This window comes from Mchenga conophoros, linkage group LG10, assembly GCF_057382185.1.
Source record: "Mchenga conophoros isolate Kocher_MC1m ecotype Shallow Benthic linkage group LG10, M_conophoros_male_GT1.1, whole genome shotgun sequence".
In the NCBI taxonomy this organism is placed as follows: Eukaryota; Metazoa; Chordata; class Actinopteri; order Cichliformes; family Cichlidae; genus Mchenga; species Mchenga conophoros.
Genome location: NC_140535.1, coordinates 33,911,386 through 33,933,642, shown reverse-complemented (window position 1 = coordinate 33,933,642; position 22,257 = coordinate 33,911,386). Strand labels below are relative to the sequence as shown.

The window sequence follows — 22,257 nt, the reverse complement described above, 5'->3', positions numbered from 1 at the left end:
ATTTTAAAGCTTTTTTTCTATGAAAACACAATATAGTAAAAAATAAATGATGTCCTTATTTTCTACATATTACTATTTGGCTTAATATGTCATTTTGAAACTTATGTCTCCACCTGTAAGGGCATACAGTCCCATTTAGGAGTCCAAAAACAGCAATACAGAAAACACTGAAAGGTGGATGCATTATGCTCATTTCCAACTCCACATTTATTTCTTGGACTCTTCTACACTGGCTTTGTATGAGTCAAGCTTCAAAATAATCCTTCTTTGTGTCATTCTGGGTCGACAGTTCATCCTCTGTCTGAATAAGATGCAGTTTCTTCCTTCCCCTTCGCTTTATGTCAATTTTCTTCTGATTGGCTGAACAAACATAAATTGAACAACAAGGTGGTTTGGCATCATATTAAGGATATTATTATAACCTTATTCCCCACCAAAGAAGAACGTCAGTGTAATATTATATAGAGTACTTATTTATTGTATAAAATAAAAATACCGTAACCGTGATTTAACCCACCTCCGACTCACTCATCCGGTCTGCATCGCTGGCGCTTCCACCGCTGCCGCCTTCACTTTCAGACAGCTGGCGGTGGTCAGGCACATTGTCATAGACGCTCAACCGGTAATCGAGCACAGGCAGTGGGCTCGGAACGTCGCAGGATGAGATGCTCCCGGTCGCCAGAGAAGAAATCCCATGGCATCTTGGCTGACGCGTCCGATAACCGTGGAAACTCCCAGTCCTCCAGTTCACGGAGGTGTCATAGCTGATGGGTAATAGGTTGGCGTGTTTGTGCGTGAGGGAGGCGGGAAAGGTCCCTGGTTTGTGTCCGTGGGGGATCGTGAAGACCATGTTCTGGTGGCTGTTGTTATTGTTGTTGTTGATTTGGTTCTTGTAGTCCTAGAAATAACGAGAACATTGGAGTCAGCGAATAAAGAAGAAACCTTTGCTGTTGGTAAGTAAGACAGATGGGAACGGTCTAATGTTTTAGGTTACATCACAATCCATTCAGAAACGGGAAACAAAAAGGATTTAATACATGAAACAGAGTCAGTCACTATACAGGTCTATATAGGTCAAGGTTAAAAGGTTAGGATTAGATGAAATAAAAGGTCTGGAGGAATCTTGTCCATGCTCTGACCTCTGGTCCTGTGTGGTTCGTCCCACCGCCAACCACGACGTTGTTGCTGGATCGTTTGCAGTTGCTCCTCACCCGAGTGACCGGGCTGGGCGTGCTGACTGTGCTGCTGCTCTCTGAGTGGCTGTTACTGCTGCTGCTGCTGCTGATGGTGTGAGGAGACGAGGGCGACGAAGAAGCATGACTGCTGGGCTGATCCTGCAGACTGGATACAATCAGGGTGGTACAAGTTAAAGACACATAGGGTTAATGATGCTGGAGTCAACGCCGGGTAGGATGGACAGCCTCACCTTGACGTGCAGTGGAGCCCCTCCATCCTCTCTTCGTCTTGGACGAGAAGAGGCCTGCTTATAACACGCCGGGCCCGACCCCTGCTGCTGCTTTCACCTGATACCCCCTTGAGCCTCAGTTTCTCCATCTTCCTCAGCAATGTGGTGCACTTCCTCCTGGGTGGTTTCTCGGGGTAGCAGCTCTCGGCTTCGAGACTCATACTGGAGGATCCTCCACCGGGGGAGGGGGGTCCACTGAGAGAAGTATCCAGGGACGGGGTCTTGTTCGAGGACGAGCAGCGGGACGAGCTCCTGCTGTTCTCCAGGTCATCTGGGGTGCTTGCGGTGGTGACGGTGGAGCCATCAGTCGGCTCTCGCAGTCTCTTTTGGTGTTCTTCGTGGCCTTCGCTCTCAGTGCTGCTGCAGCTGTGGATGGAGCAGATATCATGGTGGTCATCGCATGTCGACACATCAGGCGAGTTGGGGGACAGTCGGAGGATATCCACGGCGGAGTCCAGGCGTCGCCATTGTCGGGTCCGCTTGTCGTAGGTCCAGTTGGGGCTGATGGCACAGAAGTCTTCCTCACCACTGTCATCTCCCTAGAAGAAGAAGATGATGATGGCCCATTCAGACAAACCCATAAAATGTTTGAAAACCACACAAACACACAACTATGGCCTGTTTTTAACAGCAAACCTGTACTGCACAGTTATGGCGTGGGGTTTAAAGGTGTATTTGCATAAGTTGCATCGTGGGAAGTGCAGAAGTTTTGTCCCTGATGCAACAGAAGGGGCCAAAAGTCAAAATATTTTCACTGTCTGTAGTGTTGATAGCGCTTTCCTGGCTTAAAAAAGCTATTTTATGTTTGTTTGCATGAATTTAACGTGACATCAGAGACCTCACGGTAATACAAGACAATAAAGACTCAGGCATGAAAAAACAAATCAAACACTTCCTCTTAGAGAACGAAGCATCGAGCAGGAGGAGCGATCAGCTGATATCAGTGAATTCCAAGTGCGGCTTAAAGAGCAGATTTCATGGCGTGAAGCCCCCCTGCGTGGCGCCAGCCGTTCTGATATGAGCGCCCCGTTGCGTTCAAGTTACTCGCTGCTCACTCTCAGGACTCACCCTGCGTTTTGATCTCCGCAGCTCCAGCCTCATTTCCACGCATTTGTTTAAAGTGATTAACCTCCTGGAAGAGGAAGAGGAAGAAGAGTGAATGGAGGTTAAATGGCACACTGTAGCTCGTACTTGTTTATCAATACCTTCAGTACAGTTTCTACGAAACTAAAGACCTGTGGTTCAAACCTGAAAATCTGATTTAAAATATGACTCTGGGATCACGAGGCAGCAAGTTTAATGTCCAAACCAGGAGCATGAACGTGAAGAAAGAACTCTGTCTTTGCCAGCACAGTTTAGCCCTTTAGCAAGGCACCAAACATCCAGCTTCTCCTGAATAACATCTAATCAGGCACAGATCACACTGTTGTTGGAGTGTTTGTGCTCAGTGTAAAAAACCCTCGATCACTCTTGTAAACCTTAGGCTGTTGTTTTTATTTTCACTCCATATTTAGTCAGTTGCAGCTCAAAGACTGCGAGGTCAAAATAAAAAAAAAAAACCTTGGGCTCTTTGGAGAAGAGAGAGTCAGGCGAGTTTTGAAAAACAATTAGTCTTCATTTTCCAAACTGAATCTGAAAATTAAGAAAATTAAAATCCAGCAACAATAATAATGATGATATAAATTACAAAAATGCTACGCCCATTAAAGTTGTAGTAGTACTGGACCTGCCTGTAAATGAGTGCAGGATACTGAAACATTAAACTGCATGTATTATAGTCATTTTCAGCTCCATAGCTTCATATTATTACTTAACTATTCTTTCTCTCTGACATCATATAGTCCCAGAGTAAAAAAAACAACAACTATCTGATCCAGAGTGCTTAGAGGAGTGAACAGGGATTTTTTTGTACCAAAATTTGTATTTGTACCAAGAAATTGAAATGCATCGATCTTGAAAATCCTCTGGGAACTTTTTTAGTCTGTTAGAATCTGATCGAAAAATACTTAAGAAGTTTGCTGCTGACTTTAAAGTTTTATTAACTTGCTGAAAGTTGTCCATAATATTGCATTACGCTCCCGCTTGGCATTCGTTACCTGCAGAGCGACTCGAGTGCATCCTTATCCAGGAAGTGGTGATCGCGCTTCACCCACTCGATGTCAATGGGGAATCTGCAGTCTGAAACACAGACAAGACGAATGGCACAATAAGACGGCGTCTGGGGTTACGCTCTGGTATCTTGGAGTTGACTGAACAGTCTCATATTTACCTTTGAATAACTGCGCATACTGAGGGAAGCCGGCCGCTCGCAGCCAATCACAGGCCTCCTTGGCTTCAATCTCTGCAAACACAGAGAAAAGAAAACAACATTTGATTCAATTATAATCATTTCATGCTCCGCCCGCTTTAAGAGGGCAAATATTTGCACTTAATCAGCTGTCTGTTTATGAAGTTTAATTACATCTGCATTTGGAAGCAAAAAAAAGAACATGAAGGGAGAAGAACTGGAAGCACGTTCAGGCTATTAATTAACTGTGACTCCTGGAAGAGGCCGTTTTAATCACTGCTAATTGGCTAAGAGTGGGGATGGGGGTTCTTGAGAGAGCGGGGAAAAGAGGTTCCTCCTCTTCAACTTCTTGCCATCTGTCACCTTCTCCCTCTGAGACTCGCTGCTATGGCTGGGCTCATCAACACACCAGCTCTCACACACTTCTCATTTTCTATTCAAACCATGACAAAGCTTGAACTTCACAGATATTTCAGCATAATACATCTGGAGTGTGTGCATCTTTGATTTAAGCTTTCCATATCCCACATATAAATACGTCTGGTTTTAATTGGCAGTCGTGACACAGGGTGATTCTGGTTGCCTAAAACCAGCCACAAGTCGTATATGGACCAGCTGTCAGGTGTTTGGGCCACATCTGGCTCAAATAACACTTGTCAAGGCTGGCTCATAATGTTTAGGCTACATCCAGTCCACATTAAACTTCCTGCAACCCATGCTAGAACCACCTCATTACTTTCTGCTCATTTGGTCAACACAACATTGTTTAAGTGAGCCATCAGTGCCAAAAGTAGCCCAGATTAGGCACAGGTTGTACTAACTCTAATAAATGAGCTGCCAGTGACATTAAGTGTGTTGATTTAATATTATCAGATACCAAAATATAATGGGTTCTAAATGATAAATATTACTTAGCAGCACAATGTGCTATTGCAAATATTTAATATGGTAAAACACAGTTTAGCTAGTTAAAAATAAGCGAGTTTTGCAAACGACATGACAGATTCATTTAGTGTGGGCTAGCAGCATACGACTAGTAGCATTAGCTATTAGTAGCTAATATCACAACCAAGAATTAACATGTCTTTGCCTTAAAAGGTAATTTTCAGCAGTCTCACAGAAAACCTTGACATCAGAGAAGGTCATTAGCAACACAATGTGTCCTCCAAAATAGTTAGCTTTAAAACAAGGACAGTTAAGCTAGTTCAGTGAATGTCTGTAGGTTTGCAAATAAACACAACAAATCCCCTTTAGTGTAAAACTAATGAGCTAGTCAAGAGTCTCAAAACGCATTACTTTTGTAAAAGGATAAAAACATTTTTGCACTCTTTTTACTAACACGTAGTAGGAATCGAATAAATTTAGCTATCATGTTAGCTAGTACTAGCAATAGCTAGCAGCATTAAAACAAACACAATATAACATTATGATATTTAATAATTTACACATTTTAAGTAGTTTCCTAATTATATAGGTGTAAGTGCCACATTTCTGATTAAGTCATTAGCAGTGTTGCCTAGCTAACGTTTTTCTTCTTGAATTGCTTTATAAATATTTAGACACAATGCAAAAGTGCAAATGTAAAACCTTTCAGCTTTAGTTTTGTTTTATTCCCACCAAAACTCTGTTTACTTTGGGGCATGCTATAAATTGTCAATACAGCTGCTAGCAGTGCTAACCCTCATCTGTAAGTCAACTTATAAAATGGGGAATAAGCACTCATAAATATAAACGGCCCCAAAATATAGATTTGTCATAACTCTGCAACACGGAAAATATTGCCAAGCAGCATAAATCTTCTACATTTGCTATAAGATTCCACGCATGTTTATTTTAAATTCATACCTCTAAAAAATATTTGTGGCTATTGCAGCTCTATAGAGTAACACTGAGGATGGTGGGGTTAAATTAAAGTCTGTTTGTTTAAGTGACCATTTTATCAAAACGCCTTAAAAAGAACACACACACAGTAAAGTACACTTGACACAGTAATGCTCTTCCCTGTTCACACACTTAGATGAGAAACAGGAATAGAAACAGGCGTGCATACTTCAACACATTTCCTCCCCACTTCAAAACAACATGAAAGATGCACACACCAGAATATCAATTAATTTCAGCTGCCGTCTGGTATTTGTGTGGAAAACTGTGATTGGAAGCATGGAATACGTTTAGTTGATCCAGGATGTTTACAACAAGCAGCGACAGAAACCATTTTGTCAGTCTGCCTGTGCGGCTCAGGAGGAGGATTTGGATTTCTCAAAATATTTGTCCACCACAACTCCCCCTGAAACGTTAAACCTGCTCTCTCTCCACGCAGAAGAGGCCCGTCGCAGTTAGCAGTCAGAATACTGCCAAGGGCATTTCTTGTTTTCATATTCAGACAGCATGAAATATGGCCGACATTAGTCTTCACTAAAGAACAAACAGGAGCCGTTTGGCCATGACGGATTCGTTCTTCTAACACTTCTTGTCTGCTGGTTGGGTTTTTTTTACTGCCTACTTATTCACTTCAGCTGACATGAAGAAAAGGCATCTAATTCTCATTTTACTATATGTGACTTTTCAAAACTTTGACTAAAATTTGCTTGACAGCAGGATGGAAACTTGGCTTATGATGTGGTCTCCCTCCCCCCCGGTCAGAGGAACAGCAGATGGTCCCGATATGAAAACACAGGCGGATATTAAACCTTCAGAATGACAGAAGGGGGAGACAGAATGAAAGGAACAGGCTGAATGGTAAAATGTAGTCAAATTAGCATGTTTATGTTGACCCTGACGTAACGGGATAGTAAGATGCTGAGCCCGTTTTCTGGCGTCTTGATGGAGATGTGACATTCAAGACAGGAAAGGGATCAAGTGCTTGTCAAGCGGCTGTCTGACATCTACAGCAGGAGCTGTAAATCCAGGGATATGTGGAGCTACCAGAGCTCCGAACTGCTTTTTCTCTCACTCCAACCATTACAGCACAGAAGAAAAAAAATCACAGCCTGTCACTTTGCAACCTCTGGGCTCACAAGATTAAAGAAGTTGTCATTTAAACCAGTTTCCCACTTTAAAGAGGTTCTTATTGCCTACTTAAAGGCTACAGGGGCTCACAGCTCCTGCAGGAAATGTTTGAGGTTACAGCCTTAGTGGGAAAAAACGTACAATTGTTATTATTGTAATTATCTAACAGTTTAACTGAAATCACAGAGGGACAGACGCTGCACTAAAGGTGGGATTTCTGTCAGTAAGCAGCACTGTAAACAGCTGTGGAAGTGCAGGTTAACAGGAATTTAGAGGCAGAACCGAGAACTTTCAGGAACTGTTGCTTGTTGGGCCTGTAAATCACTGGTAACTGTTAGGGGTAGTGGAAATAACAGAGGTCAGTCGACTTTGAATTAAAGGCTGATTTCCTATGATTTATTGTGTGCTGCAGTGTAGTTAGATGTTTGAACTGTGCTTTGAAACTTAGAGACTCTAAAAGGCAGCAGCCCATAAAAGGCTATTTTGCTACTGATGTCTTAGAGGTGATAAAATAAGGAAAAGCTTGTTCAGTTCTGGCAAAGAGACAATTAGCAGTTTTTCTACGTGGAGAGAGAAAGCTCTAATGTACTGATTCAGTTTTCTGTCTTCCATACCATTTCCACCACACTTGGTCTGTATGTCTATATGTGCTGTGAAAATGCACGAATATCATTATGATGACAGAATAGAGGTCATCCATATGACTGGATGGGAAATGGATATGTCATGCACACATTGCTCAAGAGTTATCCGCCATATTGGATGATGGTGATACAACCATTGGTTGCTTGGGTAAAATGTGTATTCCCCGGCTGGTTGTCATTGGTTGCTGGAAATTGGTGACATTTGCTGAGTAAAATCAGAATCAAAGACGTTTGCTGCACTAAAAACCTCTTAGCAATCATGCTTTGGTTGCTAGCAGGTTGCCACAGTTGGCTGTAGAGTTTATCTCTGTCTGCAAATACTCGCTAAAGTCAAAGTTTCACCTTTGTGCTGCAGCTAACATGTTTTAAAGGGCAAACATTTTACATTCAGGGAAAAGTGTCTTTATTTTTTGGTTTGCTTTGCAATTTTCAGGTTTCACTACAGCTCAGAGAATAGCTGCAAGAATATGCTAGCAACCAAAACAATGCCAACTAGCTGGGAAATACACATTCCTCCATCCTGAGCTGTGGTTGCCAGATGGTTGCAGATCAGTCTCTAGGCCTGTGTGACTGGCACCATGTTCACTTGACCCTACACTGAGAACAGTGATTTTCACATGTTACATGGTGAGTGGTCACATGTCTGCAACACCTCAAAGGGACCAGAAATGTTTTTGGAACCACAGATATCGCCATCTGGTGGCCTTCAGACAGAATGCTTATGTGATCATAAACTGCTGATTTAAACAGGAAGTCCTTCCCGTCTCATACCACAGCATGCATGTTTATTTGTTAGATTTTTCTTATTAAGCTAATCATTAAGCATTTTATCTCAGTTTTGATTGGAGCTGCTTCTTTGGTGTTTGTTCATGTTTTGGCTGCCGTCACGCACTAAATAAAGTACGTCTCATCTCTAGCTAAATTAGAATAACATGCAGTGTTATTCTAATTCATGTATCAGTGATATTACCGAGCGCACTTTTAACATTCATGATTTCCGTCAGTGATTCAAAGAACACATCCCAGCGCCTTCTAGCACCAGAGGAGCTGTGGGTGGAAGAATAGACTCGACTCATTTCTGACCTGATTTTCACATGAATTATGAGTCCAGTGAAGAACGACACATTCCACACCTGTCAAGAAGCAACAATGTATTTTAAACTGGTCTCGCAGGTTTGATGAAAGACCCCGGTCCCCACTCTACTCGGCTCTGTATTTACGTAAGCGATGGTATCTGCTGCGCTCCTGTTTGAGTAGCAGGCAGAGGCCTCTTCCCTTTCCAAATGACTTTGTCTCAGAGGAAGTTGTGATTTGGCTCCTCTGGGCCCTGATAAGATTGGAGTGTCTGATTAGGATGACTCCGCCTGGCTTGCGGCAGGAAACCGGACAGTGTATGTGTGGCGGCAGAGAGGAACTATGCACGGTGAGGTTACGTGCTCGGTGGACCGTTTGTGTTTGGGTGTTTACACTTGTCTCGACACTAAAGCTTTGACCTGGAACAAACAGAATCACTGCTCACCAGAAAAAAGGCTGATCTGGGGTTTAGAGATTTTACTATCAGGTCACCTCACTGCGTCAGACTCCAACTGAAAATGTGCATAATGAAGATTTAGACTTAAGGTCTAGCGGACATCAAATTTCAGATTTATATATGATACTAAAGTTAACAACACTCGTTGAACTGCTTTAAAAAGTTTATGAAAGTACATGGCTGTAGGTTTTGTGTGGACGCACTGTTGTTATCACATTTTGAGCAGCAGATGCTTAATTTCATCCATAAGTTTTCTTTAGTTTTTCATTTATGTAAAGGAAAAGACAAAAATCAGGCAGCAGATGGAAATTTAGGGTACGTTCGGAACAATGACCGTCCTCAACTTTTCTGTTGTTATCCAGACTGAACCACCACACATCGGCAGGATTTACTCCTGTGAGTCAGTTTATCGAGTTCACATTTCGTCCACATCATGTTTGTGTAAACAGAAACAGGAAATTAAATTACGTTTCTGTAAGATTTCTGCTCACGTTCAGAACTTTCTGCATGTTAAAAGTTACACGTGTGTGTTTTGCCGTGGCTTTCTGGAAACAAGTGGGAAAGGTAACATCACCGTAGGAAAAGGTAATTGGGTAACATTTGTTCTTAAAAACAGGCCATTCCTTTAACAAAAAAGACAAATATGACTTTAATTTGAAGGACTACGTGACTGTTATTTATATTTTGAGAGGAAAAACTACTCAGTTGATTATAATCTGTAACAAATCTGGATATAATGTGTTATATAAACTATGACAGCCAACTAACTGCATATAAAACAAGTAGCATTTACTCCAACTCTGCTTCTAACTTGCCGTGTTTGCTATGCAGTCGTTTGTGTTTTTGATCAAATCTGCAAAAGCCAGATATTCTCAGCTTTCTCTCACACTCAGATCACGAGCAGCTCCCGTCCTTCAGACGTCCAATATCCAACCGATATTTGAAGGCAGTGGTTTTTACACCTCACTGAATGTCTGCGTGACTGGTCCATGTTCTGTTTGCCGTTCAGGGAGTGCTCGGGAGCGTCTCCAGGGCTACAGAGGCGTGGTTGGAGATCAGAGGTATGTCAGCTGCCTGTCAAAACGGCACGCCATGCTTCCGTACTCCTCCTCGCTCCTTCTCTGCGCTATTCTCCTGTCAGTTCGGTCAGCTTTGCAAAAGGAGTCAGCTTTGCAAAGTTTAAGACGCCCGCGGTCATGACGGGCCACAGGGGCAAATACCAAAACTCACCAAATCAGAAATGCAGCTTTAGACCAACAACAGTAAAAATATACACGAGTGATTTTTTGCACTGACAGGACTGAGAGTCCAGTAACGGCATTTTATCTACACTGCATGTTGGCTGCTCTGTGGACTCTGTAAGAAAACTAAACTTATGACACTTTAGTACAGAACATGCCAAGTACTCACAAATAAACTCCCAGATTTTACAAAAAGTGAATTTAATTGAAGCTGAAGAGATTTGTTCCTGCAAACAGTAATAATGAGCCAATTTGTGGGTTCTGAAAGGATGTTCTCCTCTTTGACCCACAGTATGAACAAAAATCAGATTTACAAGCTTACAAATATGTGAAAACATTTGTGTAAAGACTTCATTACACTGAAGTCCTTAGAAATAGCTGTTTAAAAGTGTTCAGGAAGCAGTGACCCTGAGTTCATGGCATCTTCCAATAAATACAAGCTCCCATTCATTAACCCTCCTCAGTGGTACACTTACAGAAACTTCTAGGTGTCCTGGATAAAACTGATGCTGGTGTACAAACGTAAACATCAAACTATTCGTTTGTAGTCTTTATTTTGCTGCATGATATAATTACTTTCACATTTCAGTAATTTCAAGTATTTAGTGAGTTTTACAGCTATCAAATCTTTCTCCTTCCTGGAAAACACTTACTAGGTGCACATTTCATCTGCTCTTTAATGCACATATCTAATCAATAAATCCAGGTCACATTCATACGGGTCTAAAACAGTAAGTAATGCCAGCACAGAGCTGATTGAGCAGCTTGTTATGATGTTAAATTCAGGGTAACATCTTTTTAATTCTAAATTACTTGATATTATCCTGAATTATATCAAGTATCTTAATATGTTATGTTGTTAAACTCTGATTCATTGATATTCTGAAATGTCTTTTATAGCAAATAATTGGTAATAATAGTAATTCAACATCTGTGTGAGAACTCTGGACAGTTTAAACATCTGCAGGCTAAAACTGGTAGTTAGCAGTTTTGTAGTAAACTTATATCTATGATGTAGGATACTGGATCTGTTAGAGCTCATCCTCAGTCATTGCTGTATTAGTTCGTACCTGATAGGTAGTGATGGCTGCATCTGTTATTTCGATCAAGCAACCTACTGAGTTTAAAGACTCAGTAGAAAATATTCAAATAAGACTGCTGGGCGAAGTGGAACAATGAGTGTCCGATGTTGAAGATGTAAATGCTCGGGTGGAGAAATGTGCGGAGAAGTGTGACAAGAAATTGGTAACATTCTGGGCATGGGTGGAGGATTTGGAGAACTGGAGCCAGAGGACTAATGTGAGAATGGTGGGGCTGAAAGAAGGCAAAGAAGAAAGAAGGTACATGGCTCAGGAGGTGGAGTGAATAATTTCTCAGGAACTCGGCATTATGGGTAGTGAGTTCAAAGTGGGACACACTCAATTGCTCACTGGCCCCTAAACCAGAACATAGGTGAAGAGCAAGTAGGCTTCGTTAAGTTCAGGCCTGCGGTAGACAACATGAGGCTGCTTACTCATCTAATACACATGAATCACTCTTAATTCAATCCCTGTAGCAGCATACGACTTCATTTTGTTAAAGATTTCATTTGGGACAAGAAGAAAACTAGAATTAGCATGAAGAAAACGGGGGTGTGGCCCTCCCCCAATTTAAGGTTATATAGTCTTGCATTTGAAGAATCATTACATTAGCTTAATGGATTATAAGCTATATTGCCTAACCAAAAGAAATTACTCAAAGTTTCTTTTTTGGTCAAAATAGGTTTCTGGTTGTTAAGTGATGACGTACGAGCCCTGCTTCTAGGTACAAACTGCACTGTGTTCATTAAGGCGGTTGTCTTTTTAACGTGTTTTATGCTATGTATCTTGTTCTATTTAATTTTAACAAGCCCTTAAAAAATAGTCAGTGATCGTTGTGGCCTCTCTGGGTTTTTATTATCAGTCGTCTCATGGTTTGCCAGACACCAAATATTTGAACGGTTCAGAAAAGAAACGCTCTGAGGCTAACTAAGATTTGTGCACATGAAGCTGAGGATCAGGAGTTTTTCACAGCGAGTCATCCAGACAATGCAGCAGTGTGCTAATGACTAACCTCATGCTGGGGATGGATCATCTGCTCAGCAGGGACTCTTACATTAACTTTTATTGAGGGGAAAAAGTTAGTGTTCATCCACCAGCTTCACTGTGCTAATGTGTTTATATTATGCTAACCATAGCTTTGTAGCTAGCCAGCACGTAGCACACCATTCAGTGTTGGTCAAGTTACTTGAAAAAGGTAATCAGTAACTAATTACTTCCCCCAAAGGTAATCCCGTTACTTTACTGATTACTTATTTTCAAAAGTAATTAGCTACTTAGTTACTTTAAAAAAAACATGATTTACAACCTGAATAGGTAATAAAGCGATAGATCTTTCAGCCCAGTTCTACTTTTTCTGCATACTCCATCATATAAAATGTAATCAAATGAAAAGGTCTCTTTTTAAAACTTGTTTTATTAGTTTTAATCTTTTAACTTTATGCGTCAAGCAAAAATTAAATTATATGCACCATTCTCTGACTGGAAGAAATTTGTTTAACATTTAAAGTCTAAGGAGCTTGGAAAGAAAAGCGTCTGGACTTCTTTAAGTTGCTTGAAGACGTTTTGGGTGAGCTCACCCGAAACCCTGGCTGATTGAGACCCACACCTGTTTTCACACCTTGGCTCATGTGATTAGGTAGAGGATCATCAGGGGGTTCTTTGTCCCTCTTTGGGGGGAAACTCCCACTGGGTTTAAATCTGGAACTCTCCGCCATTTGACCTTAGAACTGAAGAAGCTTCTCGGATGAGAGGTGAAACGTCTTCAAGCAACTTAAAGAAGTCCAGCAGTTTCTCCGTGAATGTCACATTCCCGTGGCAGCGTACTGTCGGTGCTCACTCAGAGTTTAGGGATTTTTTGCTGTAAAACGAAGTTTTCTTCCCACACAGTGAACAGTGGACGCTAATGTTTTTGTCACTTTTTACGGAATCAAACTCAAAGTAAGGTCAGTACTTCCACGCTTTAAACGCTGCACGCTCATACTCTCTCCTGCACTCGATATATGATCCACTGTTGATCTTCACACAGCTGTTGTCAAGAACGTCGCACTCGCTTACGTCACTGTCATGAGACACTCTTGCAAACGAAATCACAGTTTAGTAATGCAGTAACGCAGCGTGCTTACGGGAAGGTAACAGTAATCTAATTACTTTTTGCAATAGTAATCCCTTACTTTACTCGTTACTTGAAAAAAGTAATCGGATTACACGTTACTGCCCATCTCTGACACCATTATATACCAGCTAGCCCAACTTCAGTAACCCTACAAACGTTGCTGCTGTTTAGTTGTCTTTCTGTCTTAATTTATGCAGAGCTGTACGTTTTAGTAATCTCAGTCACAACGTGGTATATCATCTTAAGATGGAAACTAGCAAGCTAACTGCCTGCTAACTTCTAACTCTGTTAAACTTCACAAATCCTTTTAAATGCTTTTTTATGGCTGCCTGGATATTAAACTTGATTGTTATACCTGGTAGAGCAGCTACACTGACCATTCTAAGACTGACGAGGCAGATCTAGAGATGCATTATGTTAGCTAAAGGTAACACCTAAACATGAGAAACCTGGTTTACACTTTTTTTAAATCAAAAGATTCAATGAGATATGTTTGACTTAATTAGTGGAATGGCAACCATAAGTTTGGCACAAGAATATGAACTGTTTACTATGAAATGTTAAGAGTTCATTTCCCAACAGGTTCCCAACTGCATTTGCTTTGGCCTGCAACATGTCTCACCTCAGTATTGACTCTAAAACCTCAGTGAGTCCTGATACTTAATGAGCCACTTGTGCATTTAGGTAGGAACACCTATAGCTCATTAACTGTTAGGTGAAAAACAACACGTGTGAGGTCCTCGGTGAATCTTACTGCAGTTTTTAAAATAAATTATGGTTAAGTTGTCTTTGATGAAAAAAAGGTCAACTGATATATTATTATTATTTATGATATGAAACCTGCTGTACTTTGTTTTTATGAGGCTGTCTGGCATTTACAGATGAGTATCTGGAGAAGGAAATGGACCAGAATTAACTGCAGTTAGAAAAAGAGGAGAAACTCTCTCTTAACCTTTCCTGGGAAAAACTTTTATTTTTTTTCTATGTAAAGGAGGAAATGTGTGTTTGTTGAGGTTTTTGAAGACATTCAGGGAGGAATCGCTCTCAAAACAACTGCATTAGGTGGTGTAAGCTGCAGGTGTGTCAGATATTAGACTGCACTTTGTGACCTGTTGTGGCCTTTGGGTTTGTACTTTTTTATCTTTCACTTGCATTTACTGGTTAGACACTGAAAACTAATTGCTGAGGGATTTATATAAATCTTATAAAGTTTGTATCTGTCTTGTGTGAAACTTGCATGAAAAGCATACAAGAGTGAAAACAGATATAAGATCCCTTGAAAAATTATATAAATGAAACTTGAATGTTTTGGATACTTACTAAAACAATATATGAAAGTAATGAGAAAGTGGCCACTTTCATGAGTAAATCATATAAGCCTTATGATTCACTATATGAAGTAGGCCACTATTTCTTTTCCATATGGGTGTGGTTAGGTTTAGGCACTAAAATTACTTGAATAGGTAGTTTTGGTCAGGTTTAGGTAGTTTGTTAGAGACTCCTGGTTGGGTTTTGGTACGAACTCTGCTTGGCTATATGTAGAAAAGACTGTGGTTTGCATTAAATATACCTGTTCATCACACTAACCCTACTTACCTACTAAATGACAAGTTGGGAATAACAGACCTTGTGTGTAAATGAACCATGTGAGCACTAACCTTGGGCAAGAGAACAGGCAGGAATAACTGTCTAGTCTCATGATTTAAGCCACTGCCTCCTGTCTCCTTTCGTAGACTTTATTGCTCTGTCAAACAAGACCGTTTACTCTCAGCAAATAATACTACCACGGCTGGTTTGTACGCCAAGAGATCCACACCCAAGGGCACCTTGTACATACCCCTGTGATGCCAGGAAACTCAAACAAAACAATGCTGGAAGTTCATCAACACCACTTACAGACAAACATTTCTGTGTGTGTGAACAAGGACAGTGCTGACAAATGAGTGAGAGATAAAATAATTATAAATTAAACTAAATAATTAAAATGATTAAAAAAACACCATAAATAAAATCACTGGTTATGCTGAGTCAAAAGTCCAGAAGCCACAAACGCTTTATTCACGATAATCAACAAAAAGATGAATTAAAATGTCGGAACTAGAGAGCTAAAGCAACTCACTGAACAATGAAGCGCATATACGAAGCTGCACTCTTATTCGCCAAGAGGCGCCACAGCGGCAGCGAAGCATCGTCGGGCAGATTCTTTTACTCCGGATGCCTTCCTGACACAACCCCAAAGGGAGTCTCCTCCTGGGATCAAACTGAGGACGCTTCGGCTGTTTGGCGCGTGTGGAGCCACAGTGAACCGCATATATACAGAACCTCTGTTCAAATCACTTTACAAGTTGAACTTGGACAAAAGGCACCAGGAATCGAACCAATAACCTCCAAACAGCATCCCGATTGCTCCCGCTACGCCACAGTTCAAACAGGTTCTTCCTCACATCAACACAAAATTACTGACATTAAAAACATGGTGAGAAAGAAACCAAGGGTCCAAAAGGAAAACACAGGTATGAAGTGCCATGTTTCAGAATAAAAGCCTCAGCTTTGAAATTCTTTACACTGAGTCTACATACAGGAGTGCCTTCGCCGCACTTTAATGTGTTTTCAGAGTAAAATGTCTGAATATGTGTACGGTGGTTTTCTTCAGCAGGTGGAAAGTTCTCTCCAGCGGATCACATTTCAAAAGTAACCCACGCACATTCAGAGTGAATCCCACGCTCTTCCTGCCAGTAAAACGAGCTTTTATATCACCAGAGTTCAAAAGCTCACTTGTGATGTTTTCAGGCCCACGGCCTTCAAACAACAAAGAAGTTTTAGTCAGCGCTGGAGTTCTTTAAATTCTTCTTCTGCCTCAAGAATCAACATATTTACGTCTCATCTGAAGTCACTCAACAAACAAACCTTTGAAAAAGTTTTTATGTCTCGCTAAACTCATCTCCAAATCACCTCCTTTGAGTAACGCCATCAGAGAGAAACAGCATTAGGAGGCCGATCTCATTACCTCCCATCCTGTCGTGTAACACAACATTTAGGCTTGAGCTGAACTCATACTCACTTGTGATCAACATGCTGTTTGAGGTGTGAGGACTGTGAGCAGAGGAAACTTCAGCAGGCCTCCATGTCACCCCTGACAGCTGAACCGGACAAACACATGAGCTTCATAAAGAATTAAATCCAGAGCCATATATCCAGCGTGGGAACGGAGCTGTGAAGTGCAGTTATGCTGGTCGTGTCGGGCACCGTGTTAATGAAGTCATTGTTGAAGTTTTCCCCTTTTCCTCTACCACTCCCCTTCCCTTCCCATGCCTTGGACCAGACCATCTGAACACCACAGACAGGGGGGGGGGGGTGTATCCTAAAAATAACCAGAGGGAAGACTTGAGCAGACACGAGAGCGCCTGCTGGAGGAGCCGCTTTGAGTTTGAAGGGTGAGTTTGGGAGATAAAATCTGTACAGATGTTGAAGGTCCCCCCAAGAAGGAAATATTGGATTGTAGAGCGACCTGGCTGCACCCAGGCAGGTCGGTGATTATTATTCCCCCCGTGTTAAATACTATAAAACAGAAAATCCAGTTTGCCTGAAAAGAGGCCTAATCAATAATCTCCTCCGCTCGAGGCTGCTATCACAACCGTCAGACGGTGAAATTACAGACAGAGAAATGAGTGAAGAAATGAACTTTCCTTCTCTCTGAGATCCAGTGCTTTCCACCAGCTCCAGTCTCCGACCTTAACCGATTACTGGTGCTGCAAAAGAACAGCTTTGGATGAAATGGAAGACAGATATGTGACTGAGCCAGTGACTCAACGCGGGAAGGATAAAGTCCTTGCCGTGCCCTAATAGTCTGTAGTTCTTCAAGGTTTCATCTCGGCTCGGTCCAAGGTATACCATTAGCGTTAATGGGCTTCCATTTAACGCATAGGTGTTTGATTATGGGCTTTTAAATGTGAATAACTCCCTCAGAGAAGAGGAGAGGAGAGCGGTTCGCGGCACTCATTAATTCACAAGTGGAGGAGGAGGAAGTGGGAGTATGTAAACAACTGATGGACTTTTCCCAGTGTGTGGAGGTGCAGAGGGAAGAGGAGGAGTGGAAACAAGGCCCGATAAGATGCTTTAAAACCGACCCAGAGATTTTAGAGATGAGGTCATATTTCGGTCCATGTCACCACTTAAACTGGCCTAATTCACACTGATTAATTAGGGTGTGTGTGTGTGTGTGTGTGTGTGTGTGTGTGTGTGTGAGTGAGAGACAGCAGCTGCTGTGAACAGACTGAGCAGCAGGCTTACATTCAATCACTTCTATTGCCTCCTTAATATTTACTCTGATATTTTACAACATCTGGGATTTATGGAGACATCTGGGATGGTGATCCCAGAGGTGTACATACGCTGGACAGAGGAACGTGGGGCTGATCAAAAAAAGGAAGTAAGGATCTGATTAAAGTTTGATTTACAAAATTAAAGTCATAAAATTATATCTGAATATTCTATCAGTCATAAAAATATATTAAAAAAAAAATCTAAACTTTCAGTGAGTATTTCCCATCTTGAAATATAGATTCTCCTTTTCTTCTTACTGTTGGCCTTTGAGTCAGCATCGTGAGTCTGTAACTTTAGCCGTGGTGCTTTTTTGGAGCCAGAGGTCACGAGGGTGGAGTGCTAATAGTCAGCTAACTATAGTAAGCTTGGTTAGCCAGGATACTTTACTATAAGTCAGCTCGGGTCTAAGGGTTGGTGACTAAATGTACCAGTGTATTTTTATTTGATTCAATATGCACCAAAACGCACCAAGAGCTGAAACAAGACGGAGTAATGGGAGAATCAGGCGGTAAGCTTGTTTATTTCTGCTGTCTGACCGACTCACTGCTGGAGCCTCTAGTGGACATTAGAGAAACTGCAGGTTTCTGTGAGCTCTGTGAGGCCTAATCAACAACGTGTCAACAATTGTTGCTCAGCAGCAACAAAAAGCCTGAAAGAAAACAGAAGTAGATGATCTCAGAATTATGTCTATGGTTTAGAAAAACCAGTTCTCAGCATGTGGAGGAGGTCTCAATGTGAAAGTCTGCGATCAAGATCAAGACCATCGTGAGTGTAAATACAGAAGGTTTGGAACACGGTGCAAACCTTCTGCCTCTGTGCTGTGTACAAACTCAGACGAGGCTGTGTTTCCTCTTTCTAAACATGAGCCTCACAGGCGTCAGAGGAGGAAGAGTCCAACAATACCTCCAGCGGATGGGAGGTTTTCAGTGTGAGGACAATCCTCACGTGTCCTATGTGTGTTTTTGGTGTTTGAGGGAGGCGGCATCAGCATGTGAGGCTGTGTTTATTGCTTCTGGGGTGTGTACGGCTTTGGGTTTACTTTGTGTGCTCCTGAGTGTGCGCAGTTTCATCGGAGTCCCGCCGTGGAGGCTTCGCTTCTGGTATTTCCGATGCAGCAGGACAGGAAGCAAGCCGCTGTCGTGAACTGTGGCCTCCTCCTCTGAGCGATGCACTCTGAACCTGACACTGCGTTTCTGACATTTGCCTGACCGTGTATATCCGCTGCACAACATTAAGCGCCAAAGAGATTATTAACCATCAAAATGAGTGATGGAGTTTCAGTTTCTTTCTGCATCTGGTGAGATGTGCTAAAAGAAATGCCTGGGCCACCTTAAATGTGTGTCCTGCATTCACTGCAAACCACTGGAGGAGCACAGGTGTTTTTGCCCTGGTCTCTGTCTCTGCTGCTGACTTTATGAAGCCTTATCCACTGCAGTGGACCAAAACAATGTCAGATAACTTCGTTAAACATGCTTCAGATCACATCAAAACCACACGTACAGTTCCACTACACAACCACGTATGATTATAATCACAGTAAACGCACGTCTGTCTCCATCCAACTGAAGTACCAGTGTGAATGCGAGCATCTGTCCTGCTAAGCTTAAATCCTGGTTTCTTCTTCTTTGGTGGAGGTAAACACTCTGTTTGACTTGGCAGGAGTACATCCAACCTCAAACATGGTCAATTTATTAGGAATCTGATTAAAGCTGCTCTTCATTAGCGCTTACGAGCCATCTGAGAGTGTGAAGTAATGGGCCGTCCACACAATGAAAAAAATAGTCTGGCAGTACACATAGCAGAGTTTTTGTGTCCCTGCTTGCCTGTTATGTTTAAATTCTGCTGCTTTATTTGTGCAAATGATCCTCATCTGGATACAGATTTGCTGCGAGTAAATTAGCTTCATTTGTGCATCCTTTTGGTTTTATATCAGCTGTTTAGTATCTTTGGAGAGTGACTGATTGAGAATGCCATACATATGAATTTATCTGCAAAGGAGAAATAAAATAATAGAAATGGATACAAATAGAAACAGAATCTACAATTTAATTTAGCATGAATGCTAAAGATTCAGAGATGTTTCCAGAAGGTTTTGTGTAAAGTGGTCTGTAGGTGCTTCGCCTTTTTGTTCCAGCATGCACTCAAGATAACACTGTAGACTGTATATAGAAGATGGATGTAGCTATTGTGTCGTCACCTGTTGCTTAATAAAGTCCTGCTGTGAAGCCTCAAGCTATCATTGAGAGTGCAAAGGGCTCCGTTTCTTATTACACCCTGCAGCATCGACTTAACTTTCACCCTTTATAACCTTAACAAGAACCTTATTTTACAATATGGCCATAATGTGTCATTCAGTGTGACCTCAAACTAGCAAGACTATAAAATCACCAGGAACGTGTTTACTCAGGTCATAAATAAAGTGATAATTTTCCAAATTACCAAAATTCATTCATTCAATTCAGGCCCCTCTTCTGTGGAACCAGCTTCCAGTTTGGATTCAGGAGACAGACACTATCTCTACTTTCAAGATCAGGCTTCAAACTTTCCTTTTTGCTAAAGCATATAGTTAGGGCTGGACCAGGTGACCCTGAATCCTCCCTTAGTTATGCTGCAATAGACGTAGGCTGCCGGGGGATTCCCATGATGCACTCATTGTGTATTAACAGACCTCTCTGCATTGAATCATATCTGTTATTAACCTCTGTCTCTCTTCCACAGCATGTCTTTATCCTGTCTTCCTTCTATCACCTCATCTGGTCGCAGCAGATGGCCCCGCCCCTCCTGAGCCTGGTTCTGCTGGAGGTTTCTTCCTTCCCACTGTCGCCAAACTGTTTGCTCATAGGGGCTCATATGATTGTTGGGTTTTTCTCTGTATCTATTATTGTAGGATCTACTGTACAATATAAGGCGCCTTGAGGCGAATGTTGTTGTGATTTGGCGCTGTGTAAATAAAATTGAATTGAATTGAATATCAAACTGGAAACCAGAGGCCATTAGAATAAATTATACATGATCTACCTGGACATTTGTCCTTTTAGACATCCAATACAAAAATGTAACTATAGGTGTGTCATTTACAAAGTCAACAATCACCTTCATTAATGTAAATGCACAGTTTTTATACAAAGGTGCAAACCTCTGGTTACACTGCAGAACATGAAGGCCAGGTTAGACCGATGAAACCAGATGAAACAATAAAACAAGCAGCAGCTGCTGTAATGGACTGACAGATCATCTAAATGTCATTTCCATGGTTTCTAGACTTCAGGCAGTCATTGACTGGCCTCCCTACAGAATATAAGTTGGAAACACTCAGTATTAAATCCACATCCTTTCTTGCGTAACCTGTTGAGAATTTAAGAGGGAACCAGCTTTACCTAGGCAGTGTGTCAGTCAATTAATAGCATTAATAGCAAACTCACTGTAACTCATGTACAAACTCATGTACATGCAAAACTACCAAAAAACATGTTTCTGTTCAACAAATTATTGACCCAACTGTACCTGCAGTGAAGATGTTATTTAAAAAACGCCTAAGCCACAGAAGAGGAAGGACTGAATCTAATTAAAGTATTTCCTGATGCATATAGAGGTAAACTTAAAAGAAAACCAATACCTAGGATTTACCAAAGATGCAATCAGACAGAGACTGTCCAAATAAAGAAGATAGTGCTAGAATAAGAAGACTAGTTAAATGTATTGAGAGTGCAGCCCAAAACCTCAAGCTCAGGTCTATGAAGTGAAATCTCCTGGAAAAATCTATTAAAGGCTTTAATATCTCCAAACATAAAGCATGTGGGTTAACGTTGGTGCCGATCATGTTCGTGTTTTCTTTGGGGACTCTCCTGCTTGCTCTTGAAGTATTTCAGTGATATATTATTTGGGGGATGTGCAGATTTAACTCGAACTTCAGTAAGTCGAAGTCTGTCATCTGAATTGCCTTTACATAGTTTTGTGTCTGCATGCGGCCTTAAGCACAGTTAGCATTAACAAGGACTCCAGCACATTTTAAATTAGGAGGAAAATACCAGAAACACAAAAGAAGAGAGTGAAGTGTGGTGGCCATTACAGACGAAAGCTGTTTTGTTACCAAATGCCCATTCAGCTCCCTCTCCACAATGCGGTTGATATAACAAGCAGAAATGGCCGTTTGGGGATTTACTTGATGGATTGCTTTTCTTCTTGCCATCTTGTTATCGTCTTCTAGAGCTCATCCGTATTTCCATGCTAAAACCCAAACATTATCATGCTGTCAGCCGCCGTTTCTTTTTGATGAATTCTCAGCCGGCTGCACCTGTTTGGACGTAAAGCTGGGATCTGAAGCATCCTGCGTGCCTGGGGAAACTCAACAGCGGGACTAAAAAGTTGTGCCATGAAGTGTAATTGTTGCTAGGAAATGCATACAAAAACTGGCTGTGAAGTTCAGCAGTGCAACAGGCCCCTTTATCCCATGTGGACGCCCCACGGCTGACCTTTCCAACTTTATTTGTTGTCACGCTGCTATAAATAAAGTGTTCTCTGTTGTTTTGTTCTGGCCGGTGGAAGAAAAGCCCGGGGACACTGCC

The 22,257-nt window shown here is 41.6% G+C and overlaps 1 protein-coding gene across 3 annotated transcripts in view; it reads right to left on the bottom strand.

Annotated features, from left to right (window-relative positions):
- The window catches only part of LOC146566265 (rho GTPase-activating protein 7), a 109,074-nt gene that overhangs the window by 21,098 nt on the left and 65,719 nt on the right, over positions 1-22,257 (bottom strand). For 2 of the 3 annotated variants that reach the window (XM_085289876.1, XM_085289875.1), the window contains exons 2-7: positions 3,735-3,806; positions 3,562-3,643; positions 2,534-2,597; positions 1,427-2,004; positions 1,140-1,341; positions 518-898 (exon numbers count right to left, since the gene is read on the bottom strand). In XM_085289876.1, coding sequence (XP_085146002.1) covers positions 518-898; positions 1,140-1,341; positions 1,427-2,004; positions 2,534-2,597; positions 3,562-3,643; positions 3,735-3,806 — 1,379 coding nt within the window. Of the gene's footprint in view, positions 1-517; positions 899-1,139; positions 1,342-1,426; positions 2,005-2,533; positions 2,598-3,561; positions 3,644-3,734; positions 3,807-16,430; positions 16,639-22,257 lie in introns of those variants that run through there. The other variant, XM_085289877.1, reaches the window with a different exon arrangement.